The sequence below is a fragment of the Hyperolius riggenbachi genome, chromosome 2, assembly GCF_040937935.1.
Source record: "Hyperolius riggenbachi isolate aHypRig1 chromosome 2, aHypRig1.pri, whole genome shotgun sequence".
NCBI lineage: Eukaryota > Metazoa > Chordata > Amphibia > Anura > Hyperoliidae > Hyperolius > Hyperolius riggenbachi.
The window spans coordinates 547,542,710-547,561,290 of record NC_090647.1 but is presented as its reverse complement, the minus strand read 5'-3'; the positions used below and the strand labels follow the sequence as shown (position 1 = coordinate 547,561,290).

Sequence of the window (18,581 nt, the reverse complement as noted above, 5' to 3'; positions counted from 1 at the left end):
TTAGCCTCAAACTGTGGGCAAAAGACATGGTTCCCACCAGGAACAGAATTTGCTTCATTTAATATATAACATTCACTGAAATCAAAACGTGGACAGTACAATACATGTGTTATGTAAGTAGATCGAGTATTTATCTACTTATATATGAGTTTTTTTCCCTGGCATAGAATGGCTGATCCTCCTGCTTTAACATAGTGATCCCGCTATGGGATTGGCCTTGCCGCTGGCAGAGGTACCCATGTACCTGTAGATATGTAGAAGCAACAATCATGTTCTGAGGTGTAGTTCTAATCTGTTGGCTGTGAGTTTTAGCCAAGGTCTCTTTAAAGGGACTCCGAGCAGTGAATAAAAACAAAATCTGAATTTACCTGGGGCTTTCTGAAGCCTACCGTAGGTCGTGAGGTCCCTCAGCGTCGTTCTGGCTCCTCTCCCAGTCCCTGCTCAGAAATGGCTCCCGGTGACACCGGGACCGAGTGTTGGGCTCCCTTTTCCTGAAAGATGACGTTAGTCGTCATCACGCCGGCCGCCTCGCGTCCTCACAGCGGCCGGCGTGACAGCACTGCACATGCACAGTTTAATCGCGCATGCGCAGTACTTTCACGACGGCCGCTGTGATGACACAAGGCAGCCGGCGTGTTGACGACTAACGTCATCTTTCAGGAAGAGGGAGCCCGACACTCGGTCCCGGTGTTGCCAGGAGCCATTTCTGAGCAGGGACTGGGAGAGGAACCAGAAGGACGCCGAGGGACCTCCCGACCTATGGTGGGCTGGAGAAAGCTCCAGGTAAGTTCAGATTTTGGTTTTATTCACTGCTCGGAGTCCCTTTAAAGCAGAACTGATTATAATAAAAAAGCAAACAATTTCACTTACCTGGGGCTTCTGCCAGCCCCTTGCAGCCTTCCTGTCCCACACTGGTCCTCCACGATTCTCTGTTCTTCCGCTGCCAGCCGCTTTCGGTACTATCCGACCTTACAAGTCGACGGCAGCCACGTGTATCTTTCTACACGTTCCAGAGAAAGATACGCATGGCCCCCAGTTGCTGCGTCGGCGATACCAAAAGTAGCTGGCGGTGGGAGGAGTGGCGCGGGACAGGACGGCTGCTGGGGGCTGGCAGAAGTACTAGGTAAGTAAAACTGTTTATTTTTTTTATATCCAGGACCAGGTCCGCTTTAAAACGAACCCAAGTTTGTTTTAAAGCGGAAGCTGCCATATTTATTTAAACAATACCAGCTGCCTGCTGATCTTTCTGGTTGCTGGGGTCTATATCACACACCTGAAACAAGCATGCAGCTAGTCTTGTCAGATTTGTCATAGACATATGATCTGCTTGCTTGTTCGGGGTTTATATAAAGTATTAGAGGCTTAGAACATCGCTTAACAAAGTGCAAATCGCTTGCGATTGCGCTAGCAATTTATAAAGTGAACAAGGCCTCAAAGTCATTGGAAATCGTTGATAAAAAAAAGCCAGATACTTACCTAAGGAGAGGGAAGGCTCTGGGTCCTATAAAGCCTTCCCATTCCTCTCTCGGTGCCCGTTCCAGCGCAGGATCCCCTGTAGCAGCATTTGACTAAATTAGTCAAATACTGCTCTCTTCGCCACTGAAGGGAGGCTTTGGAAGTCTTCGGAACCCCGAGTCCTCCCGAAGACAGGCCGCTCCATACTGTGCATGCGTGAGTGCACAAGGGAGGGCGCTGGCACGTGCGCAGTATGGAGCCGCCTGTTTTTGGGAGGACTCGGCTCCCGGAGACTTACGAAGTCACCCGCGGCGGGGGATTCAAACAGGGGTCCTGAGCTGCACCGAGAGAGAAGAGGGAAAGCTCATTAGGACCAAGAGCCTTCCCTCTCCTTAGGTAAGTATGTTTTTTTTTTATCATCAACTTTAAAGAGGACCTCCATACAAAAAATAAAAATCCGCCAGCGCTGCCTTAATGAAGTTATATTTACCTCCGGAGTCTTGTCCCACGAAGCCGACCCGAAGTCCCTGCATCGCTCCACTTCCGCCGATTGGCCTCGCCTCCCCTCTCTACTCCGAGAAAAACGGCAAGCTATTTACTGCATTAAATTGGGCGTTTTTTCTCGGACGAGAGAGGGTAGGTGGGGCCTAGCAGTGGAAGTGGACTGATGCGGGGTCTTTGGGGGGGGGGGGGGCGGCTTCATGGGACAAGACTCCAGAGGTAAATATAACTTTTCATTACAGCAGCGCTGACGGATTTTTACTTTTTTGTATGGTGCTCACACCACTTCCCTTGCCTCCCTTTGGTGTCCCTCACTGACTGGGGCCCATCTCACAAGTGTCATTCAACAGGTGTGGCCATCACACCCATAATAAGTGTAGCCACAAAACACCTGATCTGAAGTATAGCCCCCTGTATCGGAGGAAGGGGAGGTTAGTAGTTGGGGTCCCCCACAGCTCTGGGCCCCCTGTGCCCGCATGTGCTGCTACCCTCTAGTTACGCCCCTTCCTGAGTGCTTTTACGTACAACAAAGTACTCAAACTACGTACCCTCCCCCCATAGGAGGTTAAACTGTTTAGGCTTTTGTAGGGAGGCAGCGAGCATTCACTTACCTACGTGGGCTGCTCTGTAGCCCCCCATCTATGTGGAAGCCTCCATCTTCTCCATCCCTGCACCCCAGCTTAGCCGTGGTACTATTGTGGTAATATCACAAGTCCCCAGTTGCTGCAATGCAAGTCAGGATATGTAGTTCACTGATGTGATTACATCCCCAGCATGCATTGCAGTGGCCAGTATTGTGCAACACAACCACGGGCACTACACAGAGAAGATGGAGGCCTCCATTCAGACAGGGGCTACTGATCAGCCCCTATAGGTAAATGCTTGCTGCCCCCCCCCCCCCTCTCACAAAAGCTCACATAATTTACGAACCTCCCTTAGAACAGTCAGTGACATGACTATGTACTCTGTAAAGTGCTGCAGAAGATGTCACTACTATATAATTATATAATAATAATACAGTATGACATTAGACTTTGACTATGGTAGGATTAGATTGTGAGCTCCTCTGAGGACAGTCAGTGACATGACGATGTACTCTGTAAAGTGCTGCAGAAGATGTCAGTGCTATATATATACATAATAATAATATGGTAGGACATTAGACTATGACTATGGTAGTTACATTGTGAGCTCCTCTGAGGACAGTCAGTGACATGACTATGTACTCTGTAAAGTGCTGCAGAAGATGTCAGTGCTATATACATACATAATAGTAATATGGTAGGTCATTGGGCCATGACTGTGACAGGATTAGATTGTGAGCTCCTCTGGGGACAGCCAGTAACATGACTATGTGATCTGTAAAGTGCTGCAGAGGTCAGTTATAAATACAAATTAATTATTATTCACCAATTTCTGTGGATATGTCTATATTAACAAAAAATAATTGTCCACCAAAGGTAGTAAAAGACTTTCAGCACTTTGAGAATAGTGACCTCCATATGAGAGAACAGGGGAGAAGTTCTGAAATATTAGTTTTCCACTTCAACCATTTATCTCCACTTTATTGAATTCCCCCCCAGAAGTATAAGCAGCCGCTTTGGTCTAGGGCAGGCACTGAGTGTAATAATCCCCTCACAGGTTTTCATCCATCTCCCGGACCCGCAGCATCTCTGCCCTGGCTGTGGCTGCACCTGCCCATCACATCGCAGGTTGCACAATCAAGCTGCCCCATCCTAGTACCACCTGCCTCTTCCACTGCGCCTGCGCGTCAACCGTTCCCAGTGACCTCACCTCCCCACACATACATAGCCCTTCCCGGCCCCGCCCCCTATTCCCGTGCTCTCCCTCTCCGAACACCTGCAGCATCTGTCCTGGAACACTTTTGAGGAGCTTTGGCGGTGGGCGGAGCTAGCTCCAGCCCGCCCATTTGTCCGCTTTTCAATAAAGCACGTTGAAGGCCTAGTTAGAAAAAAAAAAAGAAAGAAAAAAAAAATGACTGAGAAACATTAGCGTGAGGGGGCCGGCGCGGGGGAGGGGGAGGGATTATCGGCCGGGCGATTTTGGTTAAAATATTCAAAATGGCGGACGGAGGAGCAGCGAGTCAAGATGAGAGTTCAGCGGCGGCGCAGCCAGCAGCAGCAGGTAATCATTACCGCGCTTTACATATTCATATTCATCCGCACACCGGCGCCTTAGCATAATTTATTAGTAGTCCGGATTATTCTAATGACGGCGGCCGTGCGGGCGGGCAGGCGGGAGGCTGAGAGGAGGCGGGGGAGCAGGGGGGAGGACACCGGGCGCCGCGCACTCACCGAGCACCGGAGACACGGGAGGAGGAGGGGGGCGCACCGGCTGTGACTGAACAATGACAGGAGAGGGGGGGAGGGGTGCGGGAGGGCGCCGGACAGACCCTCACCCTGCTGCTGCCACACTATTATTACTATTATCACTATTATTATTATTACTGGCTGAGCCTGCAGGGGGACGCTCATTAGCATGCCTGATATTATGCAGATCATCTGACCTGGCTCCAATGTGCCCCCCCTATTATTACTAATATTAGGAGTTATAATATGCAGATCACTACTGACTGACCTGATACCCCCTATCTATTATTATTACTATTATTATTAGTTATATTATGCAGATCATCAGCCCTGACCTGGCTCCAGTGTATCCCCCTATTATTACTATTACTGGGAGTTACAGTATGCAGATCACTACTGACTGACCTGATACCCCCTATCTATTATTACTATTATTAGTTATATTATGCAGATCATCAGCCCTGACCTGGCTCCAGTGTAGTATTTCCCCCCCCCCCCCCCCTCATATTATTACTAATATTACTGGGAGTTACCGTATGCAGATCACTACTGACTGACCTGATACCCCCTATCTGTTATTGCTATTACTACTACTATTATTTATATTATATTATGCAGATTTTCAGCCCTGACCTGGCTCCTGTGTGTCCCCCTATTATTGCTACTAATATTATTACTAATATTACTGGGAGTTGTATTAGACAGATCAGTAGCACTGACTGACCTGATACCCCCCCCCCCCCCCCCCTATCTACTATTATTATTATGAATAATAATATGCAAATAATCAGCCCTGACCTGGCCCCAGTGTGTTGCCCCTATTATTACTAGGAGTTAGATTATGCAGATCAGCAGCACTGAGTGACCTCATACCCCATTTATTATTATTATTATTATGATCATCAGTACTGACCTGGCTCCAATGAGTCCCCCTATTATTAATACTATAACTTGGAGTTCTATTATGCAGATCAGCAGCACTGAGTTACCTTCTACCCCATTTATTATTACTATTATTATACCTCATCTATTAATACTATGAATATCAGCAGCACTGACCTGCCCCCCCAATATAATTTATTATTACTCCTACCACGATTATGCAGATAACTACTGAGTGCCCTGATACCCCTATCTATTATTTGTATTATTATTATATATTAGTTATATTATGCAGATCATCGCTGCTGACTGACCTGCCTCCCCCCTCCCCATTTATAATAATTATTACTATTATGTAGATCGTCACTACTGAGTGACCTGAACCTCCTATACATTATTATTATTATTACTTTTAGGTATATTATGCATATCCTCACCACTAAGTGACCTTAACAGCCCCACCCCCCTCCCCTCCACGTTGCCTTTCATTACTATTATTACGATCAGTTATATTATTCAGATCAGCACTACTGAGTGACTTGACACCCACCTCTTATTACTATTATCATCATCATCATCATTATTAATAATAGTATTATGCGGATCGTCATTACTGACCTGGCTCCAATGTGTTCCCCTATCTGCGATCATTACTATTATTATTAGTTTTATTATGCAGATCACCACTTCTGAGTGACCTGATCACCCCCCCCTCCCCCTGTCATTATTATTACTATTACTCTTCCTATTATTATTAGTTATATTATACAGGTCATCAGTATTGATTGATCTGACCCCCTATTTCTTATTATCCTCATTATTATTAGTTTTTACTAATAACAATATTATGCAGACCATCAGTGACTTGACCTGGCTCTACCGTGGTCCCATATGTTTTTTTTTTAATTATGATTACTATTCTGCAGAGCATCAGAACTGAGTGACCTGACCCATCTCTTCTGTAGTCACCCTTATCTCTCATCATTACTAATATTCTAATATCCTAGGAATAGGAGAGCTGGTACACTACTAGTCTATTACTACTACTACTACTGTTGTTATTAATATTAGGCACATTGTTAACCCAGCTGGCCTTGTACTGCCCTATTATTATATTATTATCAGGCATGTGAATATGAAAGCGTCGTTCTGTAGTATTATTCTTTTAAAATCATAATTTTAGCAATGGCCCAGAATTAATTTTATTATGCCATTATTAATAGGCCCTGCATTTTCTATTCTATTATTATTGATATGTGTCATTGATTGGTAAAGGATTGTTATCACAGCCGATTATTCTGATATTATTAATGCCATTATAGGGCATCTGATTGTTGTCATAAATGTTTTATTATGATTTGTATGCTAATCACAGCATTGGCATATTATTAATTTATTAGTAGTAGTATTGTTGTTATCCCTAAGTTGCTATTAGGCATGTGATTGGTTTCAGAGTTATTAGCTAAGATTATTATCATGAGAGATGGGTTTGCATTGTTATACTATTCTTGTCACTGTCGTCATTTTGATCAGAGTTAAACCAATAACGCTATCGTCATCCTCTCTGATATATGATGGAAGTCCTCAGTATTGGTTCGATCCAGAATAAGTATTGAGAATTAATTATTGATTGATTTATTATTGACCATAACTGTAGTAATGACAGGTGAAGTGAGATAATGCTGGTATCAATTACATGATTATCACACCTGACTGAGCATTAGGCAGTTATTATTTTGGCATTGCAATTAATGATTATTGTTGTCATGAAATGTATCAGTATTAATGTTTCGTATTGTTACTATCAGTGTCGTTCTTTATATATTGCGCTCTGAGTTGTCACCTGTTGTATCAATATCCTATATTATAGTCCTATCAAATCTTACCCCAAATTATTTGTGCTATCCGCTCTGCTGAAATACTCTCCTGACCGTTGTCGATATTGCAGCGTCCATCAGAATGTCTGTCCTTGTCAGGACTACTCTCACCCAATATTATAACTCTTACTATTGCTGTCTGCTAATAGGTATGCGATTTATATTGATTTGTCCCTCTCCCACCCTATCTGGTCTTCCAATGACTCAGCAGGCATATTATCATTATCAGTAATAGATCTGTTGCTGTTTATGTGATCTGTTACATTAGGCTGATCTTCGGTGTTAACCTCATACTGGCCTGACCCATTGTGACTGTAGCTTATTCATTATTTAAATAGCCGCTGCTCACCTGTAGAGGAACTGGCCCTCCTGGTTATTGATACTGCCACGTTCTCTGCCTGGACTGGGCCGTTTGTTAATCAGTCATCCGGTGGTGTTTCTAATGTTTAGTAATGTGCCCCTGTGAGTTTTATTATTGCCATGACGATAAGCCAGTGGAAAGCTGCTGCCCCCCTATACTCCATTCTGTTACTGTTTACATTGTCCTGGTGGCCCATGGCAACCTTTTCGACTTTTAGATGTTTTATTGGCAAGTATTCATTTATTTGAAATTTACATAGTACTAATCAGAGTTGATCGGTCTGACATTCCATATTATCAGTACTTCAGCTCCTGGTGTGGCCTTTACCGGTATTTCTGTGCATCTGATTGTCATCAGACGTCTGTATTGTGATAATCGCAGGTCTGGCGTTCTTTGGTGCAGTGGTGTTACCTTTGCCAGTGTTTTGGGCTCATCTCCTTTTTAATAACCTCATTATTTAAAAAATTGCGTTCGATTTTTCCATGCACTAATATAACCTGTGTCTGCCCTGACACACTATCACACGTCTCGAGTAAGATCTGTCCAGTCGCCTCGCAGCCGACAGTTAGACTCGGTCCTGCGGCAGAAAAGAAACTGCCGGAGGATAGAACTCCGAATCTGATTGGCTCCCAGGCGAGGTGTAACAGATCGAACGCGACTGCTCCGTCCGTCCGGCCTGGTCTGGCGTATTCGCCTTGTAGTCTGTAGCTGCCCCATCGGCCTGTGTTATTACCAGAATAATCTTACCCAGAATCCAGCTAGCTTCCCTCCGACCTCATAATTGTTAATACCAGTCGGCTATCAGGCCCCCTTCTCACACCAGTCATACTATTATTATCCCTGGCCTTGTTGTTTGTCTCCTAGGCCTTGTATTATTATTACCTTTTATTATGGCTGACGTGACATTATCAGTAATGATCATTATAGACACTTTGCATTGGCTTATCTCCTCTGTTCTCACTACCAATAATATCTCTTCTCACCTTCTAACAACCCCTCAGTCCCCACCCCCTTTCCCATAGACCCATTCTGTTAAAATTTGGAATGCTAATAATATTAATTATTTCGATCTCTCGCTGGATCTGGCTTTGTTTGTTTCTATTATTCTGACACCTATTCTATTGGCGCTTAAGTAGCCATCCGTTCATTACTGCCGGCCTTGGGTCTATTATTCCCGCTGTCATGAACGCCGCCATCCCCCCCCCTGCTCATCCGTCTAGCTCTAGGCCCTCATTATATAACTATTAGCATTATCATCACCCACGCTGACCCTCATCTATCTATCCCCTCATTATTATTAATGCACAAGTGATCGGTTCTTCCCCCCCCCCCCCCCCCATCTGCCCTATATTACCATTATTTATTAATAACTTTCATCCTCTCCAGCTTGCGTTCTTTAATATGTCTCGGTACCTCCCTCATACACCTGTTTATTATTCCTTTTATCTTTTGCCATTATTGTGGCCTCTTAAGCCGACGATCTCTCAATGGATGCGCTACCCTTTAACGTATTGCTTTGATTTATGGGCAGTATTTTTGGCCTTTTTTTTTTTTTTTTTTTTATTATAAATAATTCACTGGCCTTCCTTAGTATTTCTTCTCTGTAGCATTCCTTTTTTGTTTAATGCAACGGCGAGAGTGGTCAAGCGACCGCATGGAAAAGGTACAGCGAGGCAGAGAGTGCTGAATAGAGAGTTCCTGGTGAACGGTATAGGGTGGTATTAATAATAATAATATAAATGCGGCTGCAGTTTTAACCTCTTGCGCGCCGTGCCGCCGTCTCTACAGTAGGTGACGGCGGAGGATACTGGCCGGTCGGCGTCCCCCCACCTCGCATTGGTCTTTTTCTTTAAAATATTAATAATAAAGGGGGAGTTTGGGGGATTGGGGTGGGGGGGAGGCTTGGAGCAGTGATTTGGTGTTGCACGTGACCTGCTGTGAGGTTCTGACATTTCCAGCGAGTGTCTTGATATTTCAGTTTAATATTTTAGTTCTCGCCGCGCCGTCTCGGGCTGTCGTCGGATTAATGAAGTCGCCCGTACGGATAGAACACTCAATAAGTAATTTTGCAAGTATGCGTTTTTGCCCAGAGTTCAGTGTTTTGAGTTTTTGTTGTTGTTTTGCTTTTATTGAATTCTCCGCATCCTGCCTCCTGTGTGAGCTCAGCGTAGCTTAGGAGGCTGAATAACGTCAGAAAATAAAATATATCTATATATCTATATCCATTTCCAGCAGGATTACCTACAGAGAGGACCTTTTTTTTTTTTTTTTTTTTTTTTTTTTTCTATGATGTTTGGGGCATGTGGCTTTACAAATCGCTCTGTATGCTGGCTGCCTCTCTGCATGTTCAGAGTTCTGATTTCCTCCCCCCCCCAGCCTTATTTTACATATTCATTTCCTTGCTCTGGGTTTAGCATACTTTTTAAAGGGAACCATAGACTCTCCGGACTGTCAGAGCTGGCTGGTTGAATCCACGGGTGGATAGACGAGCTATTAAGGGGGAAGGGTTTAGCGGAAGGGGGGGTTGAGACTGTAATGGCTGGGTGTGTTAAGACAGCTGTAGGTAAATGTATTCAGTATTTTTTTTTCTTTAATTCTTTTTTGAAATTACCTACAGTGTCCCTGTGTCTCTCTCCCCCCCCCCTCCTTTTCTGTGGGGCGTTCCCAGCAACCAGTACACTACAACAAAGCTCAGCTGCATGGATGCCATTCATGGGGGAACATGTACGAACCTGCTGAAACCCAGGAAAATCATGTTTTCAAGGCCCGTCTGCACTCCCAGGCCCTCTTCTCCCCGTCCGGCGTCATTCATACTTGCTGCATTGTTGTGAAATCACATGGACAAAGAGGTGTATTTCTGCAAGAAGGCTAGGATGGGGGGGTCAGAGGGCAAATTGTATCATTTTTATCTTATAATATTCCCGAAACCTGGCAAAAATCGCAGCGCCCCAGACTCTCTCTGCGATTAAAAAGCCGCCAGATCGCTGCATTGTGTTCGCTCTTGAGCAACCATTTTTTTTTGTTTCCGTCTATTTGTGTTTAATTGGTAAGCTTAGCGTTCCTTCCTCCTGCGACCTGGCGGTTTCGTTCATAAAGGTGATTTGAACGGGCTACTGCGATCTTTTTGTCTGTCAGGTCGGCGACTGGTATGCTTTGATGGTCTCTTTAGTGCTGCCTTCTGACAGAGTAATGTGGAGGTAATTATTTGATTAAAAGGCTCTGCACAAACACGCTCTTTTAACTCCCATTGATTTTTTTTTTTAATTTTTCTTTATCACTTTTAACTTTTGCAAGTTACCGTACTTGTATTTTTATTAGGTTGCAGTGCATGCTGAATACATTAGAATTTCTATTTTTGATCTGTTATGGTCACCTTTGTTGCATGCTGGACTATTTTAAGGTGTCATTTTGTTCACTTTTTTTTTTTTTTCCCCTCGCAGACCTCTGCAGTTAACCCCTTGTCGCTTACAATTTTACATTAACTCTCCAGAGGGACTGAATTGGGGGATGTATAGCAAAAGGTGTTGAAAGAAAATTAAATCCATAAAGTGAAATGGTTTTATTTTCCAGTGTGTAATGTGACGGAGGTAACCTGAAGTGAGAACATGGAGGCTGACATATTTATTTAAATTTAAACAATACCAGTTGCCTGGCAGCCCTGCTGATCCTCTGCATCCAATACTTTTAGCCTTAGACCCTGAACAAGCATGCAGCAGATCAGATGTTTCTGACATTATCAGATCTGACAACATTAGCCGCATTCGTGTTTCTGGTGTTTGTCAGACACAACTGCAGCCAAATAGATGAGCAGTGCTGCCAGGCAACTGGTATTTTTTAAAAGGAAGTAAATATGGCAGCCTCCACATCATCTCACTTCAGCTTTTCTAATGTGGAATTCTGGTCTCTTTGGGGCCTGGGATGAAGTCTAATTGATGGAATGTGGAATGGAAGATTAGAAATTATTCAAATGTAATCCTGTGATTGTTAATCAGTACCCAGCGCATACATGTAAGGTCCAGTGTTTTTAAAGAGAATCTGTATTGTTAAAATCGCACAAAAGTAAACATACCAGTGCGTTAGGGGACATCTCCTATTACCCTCTGTCACAATTTCGCCGCTCCTCGCCGCATTAAAAGTGGTTAAAAACTGTTTTAAAAAGTTTGTTTATAAACAAACTGGCCACCAAAACAGGAACTAGGTTCATTTACAGTATGTCCACACATAGAAAATACATCCATACACAAGCAGGCTGTATACAGCCTTCCTTTTGAATCTCAAGAGATCATTTGTGTGTTTCTTTCCCCCTGCAGCTATCTTCTACTGAAGTGTCAGGCTGTTTCTTCCTGCAGAGTGCAGACAGCTCTGCCTGTATGTAATTCCTCAGTATGTGAAAGCCCAGCCAGCTCAGAGGAGGATTTATGCAGCTTGTAAAAGATAAGAGAGACGAGAGAAGCTGCCCTAATCTAAATAATACACAGGCAGTGTGCAGAGAGGGGCCTGGAGGGGGGAGATGCATCACAGAACCACAACAGTGAAGAACTTGGCAGCCTTCCAGACACAGGCTGACAAGTCTGACAAGAGAGAGATGAGTTGATTTATTACAGAGATGGTGATAGTAGAACGTGCTGCAGTAAGCCAGAACACATTAGAATAGCTTTTGGAACTTGTAGGATGATAAAAAACAGGATGCAATTTTTGTTACGGAGTCTCTTTAAGCTATACACAAGCTCAACACAAACAGATTTCGTCATATCAGACAACCGTCTTGATTAAAAAAAAAAAAGAAAAAAAGTAGCCAAACGATGATGAGCGGCCGATATCAGGCATCTGTTGAGGAGTTGGAGCCATTTTAGGTACCTGAAGTCGGAGTTGGTAGTTTCAAGAAGTTGTCTGATGATTTTTGTACTAACTCCACAGCCCTGATCTTGCCTGATCCATCTGACAGTTCAACTGCAGCTATCGTGCAGTCGGCCACATGTGTATAATGGCATTAACATTGTTCTACAGAAACTGCACATGTGGTACCTAATGTCACTTCCATTTGCGTGCGCAGTATGGAAATGAGTGGTTCGATTGCAATATCTGTGTTGACAACTTCGTTGGAAGGACTCGTCATTTGTCTTTGCTGCCAGTAAAGTCGCTTCTGCGATGTTGGTTGTTAGCAGTGACTTTGGGAGTATATATGGACCTTTAGGGCTCGCTCACACGAAGGGTTTCTTTCAAGCGCAGGTGATTTTCAAAATCGCCCATAACGCTTGTGCAATGAATCTCTATGAGAAGGTTCATATCGGTGCGTTGCGCCCGCTTTGCGGTCGGCAAAACTGTGCCTGTACCATTTTTGGGGGCGTTTTTTCCTATCATTAAGTAAATGTGAACGATCAATAATTGCCTTCAGATTTCTTACATTCATTCAAGTTGCATTGAAAGATCGCATTTAGTTAAAAATTGTACTGTTAAAGGGCACCTATTAGCCATAGAACCAGTTAGCTTGGAATTTTTTTTCCTTGAGTATTTGGAGAGCATCATGCAACCATGGCAACCTGCACAGCAGCCAATGGATAGGCTTCCTATCAGCAGGCCTTGCTCTGCAGAGCCTGTGGGATGGACTGCAGATTGTCTGACCATAAGTACTAAGTGGCTTCCAGACTAAAGTCTATGGCTGCCTTGAGTGGACTGGTGACTTTTAGATCTTGGGATCCACTGGCAGCTCTTGTTCTGCGCTTTCCGGTGATTGGCAAAGTGCTGCAATGGTGGTACCCTATGGGAGTGGTTTCACTTGTAGCGCTGCATGCAGCGTTTTGGGAGCAATCCCTAAGCTATAGTATCAATGGCTGCAGAGCCAAATCATTCCTGGAATCCCGTTTGAAATTGTGTACTTTTGGGCTTCTGTAATGTGTAAGGCTGTGGAGTCAGACAGTTTCATATACTGTGTTTTTTACAGGGCTGTGGAGTTGGTACAATAATCATCCAACTCAGTTTATGAAACCTCCGATTCCAGGTACCCAAAATTACTCCGACTCCACAGCCCTGATTTGTTTTGAACTATAAGACTCACCTTTTCGCCAAAAGAAGGGGAAAAGTCACTGCGTCTTATAGTCCAAATGTGTCTTTTATAGTTCTTGACTTGTGAACGCCTGCCAATAAGAACCTCCAACCCACTGCAATGTCACTGACTCCCTGTACTGTGCCCATGCAGAGGAGTACACAGGGGGACAAATGGAGGAAACAAAGGGGCATAGAGGACACAAGGGAAGCACAAAGGTGCATAAAGGACGACAGAGGGGGACAGAGAAGGGCTGTGGAGTCGGTACCAAAATCTTCTGACTCCTCGGCTTATGAAACCACGACTCCGGGTACCCAAAATGGCTCTGACTCCTCGACTCAGACTCCTTAGTCTAATACTTAACAGGGCTGTGGATTTTCTACAAAAATCATCTGACTCCCGACTCCGACTCCTCAGTTTATGAAATCACCGACTCCAACTCTGACTCCAGGTACCCAAAATTACTCCGACTCTCCGACTCCACAGCCCTGCAGAGGAGGACACAGGGAGACATATGAGGTACAAAGTGAGCATAATTGACAAGATGCCCCTTCACCATGGATGCACCAGGTTTAGTGTGTGTGTGTTTCCCCCTGGTTCTTGTCCTCTAAACCTAGGTGCGTCTTATGGTCATGAGCGTCTTCTAGTCCGAAAGATACGTTACTTAGGAGTCAGAGTTGAGGATGGAAGATTTTTGTACCGACTCCACAGCCCTTGAGATTTTTGAGGGTGCCCATACATTTTTGGCATTGCAACGTGGCCACCTAAACAAACAATTTCTGGCGAAAATCAACTCGGCATGGCTCCGACTCCTTGACTCAGACTCCTTAGTCTAATACTTACCAGGGCTGTGGAATTTGGTACAAAAATCATCTGACTCCGACTCCTCAGTTTATGAAACCTCCGACTCCAACTCTGACTCCAGGTATTCAATATTGTTCTGACTCTCCGACTCCACAGCCTTGCTAAAAATGCACAATCGCATATTCTGTAAAACGCAACCTTTTCTGCACTGCCAAGTGTGCACCCAGCCTAATGGTTTCATGGAGAGTAACTGCAGAAGGTAGGGAATTTTAAGCAATGATTTCACTAGAGACTGGCTGCTTTCTCTCTTTACTGTATCCCTGATGGGCGTGTTGGCGTCCAGTTGTGCAATCTGCATATGTTTAGGGCTAATGGTATGGAAATGTTAATACTGTAGCATTCAAAATAGAAAAAAAATGTTGAAAGGATTGTTATCAGGGGCGTAACTACAATCCATACACCCCCCCCCCCCTCAATGTTTACACTCCTTCCCTTGCCTCCCCCTGGTGCCCCTTACAGACAGGGAGCCCAAGAGCAATAAAACAAGTGCAGACAACACAAACTTGTCACCCCCTGATCTGGACGATGGACCCCTTTATCATAGGGAGTGAGATGGTAGTTGCCCCCCCCCCCCCCCCCCCCTCCGCAGTCATAGGGACTGCTCCACTGTAGATATGGCCCTGATAGTAACATGTGCATCAATAGAGTCTAAATAGATACATTATTTAAAAGGGCAACTGAAGAGTGATATGGAGGTTGCCATATGTATTTCCTTTCAAACAATACTAGTTTCCTGGCAGCCCTGCTGATCTATTAGGTTGCAGTAGTGGCTGAATCACACCAGAAACAAGCATGCAGGTAATCCAGTCAGGCTTCAGTCAGAATCGCCTGACCTGCTGCATGCTTATTCAGGGTCTATGGCTAAAAGTATTAGAGGCAGAGGATCAGCAGGACAGCCCGGCAACTGGTATTGCTTATAAGGAAGTATGGCAGCCTTCATATCCCTCTCACTTCAAACATTCCGGTGCGTCCAGCCAACCCTATCTGACATTTCATATGAGTGAAGGAGTATTTTTGAGCAACTTCATTTGCAACTGTGAACTGGCCTCAAAGTGAACCTAAAGTGAGAGGGTTATGGAGGCTGCCATATTTGTTTCGTTTTATACATTGCCAGTTTCCTGGCAGGCCTGCTGATCTCTTTGGCTGCAGTAGTGTCTGACGCACACGCAAGAAAAGAGCATGCAGAACATTCAGTCAGAGGCATCTGATCTGCATGCTTGTTCCGGGTCTATGGCTGAAAGGATTAGAGGCAGAGGATCAGCAGGGCAGCCAGGCCACTGGTATTGTGTAGCAGGAAACAAAATGGCCGCTTCTGTGTCCCTCTGACTTCATGTGTGCTTTAAATATTGCACATTGCCTGGCTGTCCAGCTGGTCTACTGCCTCTAATACTTTTTAACCACAGACCCCGAACAAGCATGCAGATCAGATGTTTGACTGGATTAGCTTCATGCTTGTTTCAACTGGGTGATTTAGACACTAATGCAGCCAGAGATCAGCAGGACAGCCGGACGACTGCTTAAAGGCCAACTGAAAGGCCAACTGAAGTGAAGCTGCCAGATTTATTTCCTATTGAACATTACCTGTTGCCTTGTTGAGCTAATTAACTGCGGTAGTGTCTGAATCGCACCAGAAACAAGCATGCAGTTATTCTTGTCAGATCTGACAAACGCCTGATCTGCTGCATGCTTGTCCAGTGTCTATGGCTAAAAGTATTAGAGGCAGAGGATCAGCAGGGCCGCCAGGCAACTGGTATTGCTTAAAGGACAGCTGAAGTGAGAGGGATATGGATTCTGCCATATTTATTTCCTTATAAGCAATACCTGTTTCCTGGCTGCCCTCCTGATCCTTTGTCTCTAATACTTTTAGCTATAGCCCCTGAACAAGCATGCAGCAGATCAGGTGTTTCTGACATTGTCAGATCTGACAAGATTAGCTGCATGCTTTTTTCTGGTGATTCAGATACTACTGCAGCCAAATAGACCAGCAGGGCTTCCAGGCAACTGTTTAAAGTGAACCTCCATACTAAAAATCGACTCAGCAGCACTGAAAAGGCCTGGTGTTTCTTTAACAGTTTCACAGCATCAGAACTTTGTTTCTCTTATACAAGCCTCATTTTTAGCTGCACAGAAGAAAACTGCCCGGGCAGTTTTCCCCTTATGCTGTGCAAAGCATGATGGGATTTCTGATGTTCTCGTTCAGCTGTTTTGGTACAATTTTTTTTCTTTTTTTTTCTTTTACATTTTGAATTTGACATTTGAAGCCTAGCGCATGCAGCTGGGGGGGGGGGGGGGGGGTGTTTATCAGGACACAGGACAGTTGGAACTGTGTCTCATGCTCCGTCACCACCTTTCAACCAAAAAGATGGCTGCCCCCATGACAAAGATGGCAGCCCCCGTGAATCACAAACATTTGCCTGTTCTTTTAAAACAGGGTGGGTAAAAGATTATATTTCCTATCCTAATTAACATAACTAATGTAACTTAATAACAGTATGTTAGGCTGAAGTTCCCCTTTAACAGGAAATGAATATGGCAGCCTCCCATGTCTCACAATTCAAGTTCCCTTTAAGACAGAAGTACCTCTTGTTCAATATAAAAAGGTGTCTTTGTGCTGTATTCCACTAGCTTCATCCTGTTTGGTAGCCGTGTAGAGATGCAAGGAGCAGCAATCTGCGTGACAATGAGGCTGAGCCTTGCGTACGTAATGTCTAAATTGAAATACCTGCTAAGTACATTGTAAGACTCCTGGTAAACAAGGTTCTAAATCATCACGGCTGCGAAACGGGAAATTTTCTGCTGTCTTCGGCACAAGCCGCAGTTGAGCAGCCGGGTGTATTTGCATACGGTGCTATATATAGCCGGCATGAATATAAAGTTCCACGTCAGATTTCCCAGGCTCCCAGCCTTGTCTATTCTGTCATTCTAGCTACAGCGGGCGATTCTTCCGCGCAGCCTCTTCCCCCGTGGCGGGAAGTCGTCAGCCGGGCTATTTACCAAAGAACAAAGAATTTATTACAGGATCGCGGTCATTACGGGCTTCCGAGAACAGGCCAGGCCGTACGGTCAGCGGCGATTGGTCAGCATGTATGAGGCCGTCAGAGGAGGCCCAGGGATAATCGCTGCTGCATTATGAATGCCGACGTAGCCCGCCGCCCATGGCGTGCATCTTGTAATAATGCGCGTCTGCCTCTAACGGGAATGGATGTGACACTGGTCATTCGCCGTGACCTTGGCACTCCGCTCACGCTTTTTTATTAACAAAATAATAGGTTGGCTTTTGCTTTTGTTGGTGCAGCTTGACAACCAATAATTAAAATGAGGCCCCCGCTGTGTCCACCAGTGGAATGAATCCGAGCGAGGATGCAGGGGTGAGGCTCAGCCGCCCAGCTTTTCACAAAACTTTGTAACTCTTCTTCTTGTAGCGAGGCCTTTACAAGCCCTTTCAATCCCATGTAGGTTAATTTGAAATAACTTGTGCAATTAAGGCCACCTTTTTTTTTTTTTTTTTTTTTTTTTTTTTTTTAAAGGCAATGTGTGGACTTCAGAGTAGTTCCTCTTTTAGAGACTGAGTATGAATGAACACTGGGCATGCCCCCTCCTCCCTCTCATTAAAGGGAAACTGAAGCGAGAGAGATATGGAGGCTGCCATAGTTATTAACTTTTAAAGCAGTAGGATCAGCCATACTATTCCAGGGAAAAAAACATATATCAGTAGATCAACACTTGATCTACTTACATAACACATGTATTGTACTGTCCACGTTTTGATTTCAGTGAATGTTATATAGTAAATGATGAGAATTCTGTTAGTGGTGGGGGCCATGTCTTTTGCCCACAGTAAAAGCTAACTCATGTCATTTCTGCCCTTTACTTTTTTTTTTTTCTTGTCTCCTCCAATCGCTGAGTCGCCGCAGCCTTGCTTGTAAACACAAGTGAGCAGGGGATCAGGTTTCAGATAAGCAGCAGGCAGGGAAATAAAGGGAAGAGGAGGAATAGATTATAGATAAAAAAAAACCCCAGCATGCAATTCTTTGGCACCGACTACTAAAGAGCCAGCGCTCCTAAGGTATATGATAACTCCAAATAATAAACAGCAGAACATGTTTTGAATGCAGGATTAGCATCTTTATCACTTAATGCACTCAGACCAGTTGCTGTTGAAATTTGATTTTTATGGTGGCGATACCGCTTTAAACAATAATTGCCTGGCTGTCCTGCTGATCCTCTGCCTCTAATTATTTATTTTAAAACAGTACTGTAGATAAAAA

The 18,581-nt window shown here is 44.4% G+C and overlaps 1 protein-coding gene across 11 annotated transcripts in view; it reads left to right on the top strand.

The window, feature by feature from the left end:
* The first annotated feature begins 4,010 nt into the window (after nucleotides 1-4,010).
* The window catches only part of POU2F1 (POU class 2 homeobox 1), a 244,598-nt gene continuing 230,027 nt past the window's right edge, over nucleotides 4,011-18,581 (top strand). For all 11 annotated transcript variants that reach the window (XM_068270829.1, XM_068270827.1, XM_068270826.1 and 8 more), the window contains exon 1: nucleotides 4,011-4,101. In XM_068270829.1, coding sequence (XP_068126930.1) covers nucleotides 4,038-4,101 — 64 coding nt within the window. In that variant the 5' untranslated portion in view covers nucleotides 4,011-4,037. The remainder of the gene's footprint in view (nucleotides 4,102-18,581) is intronic.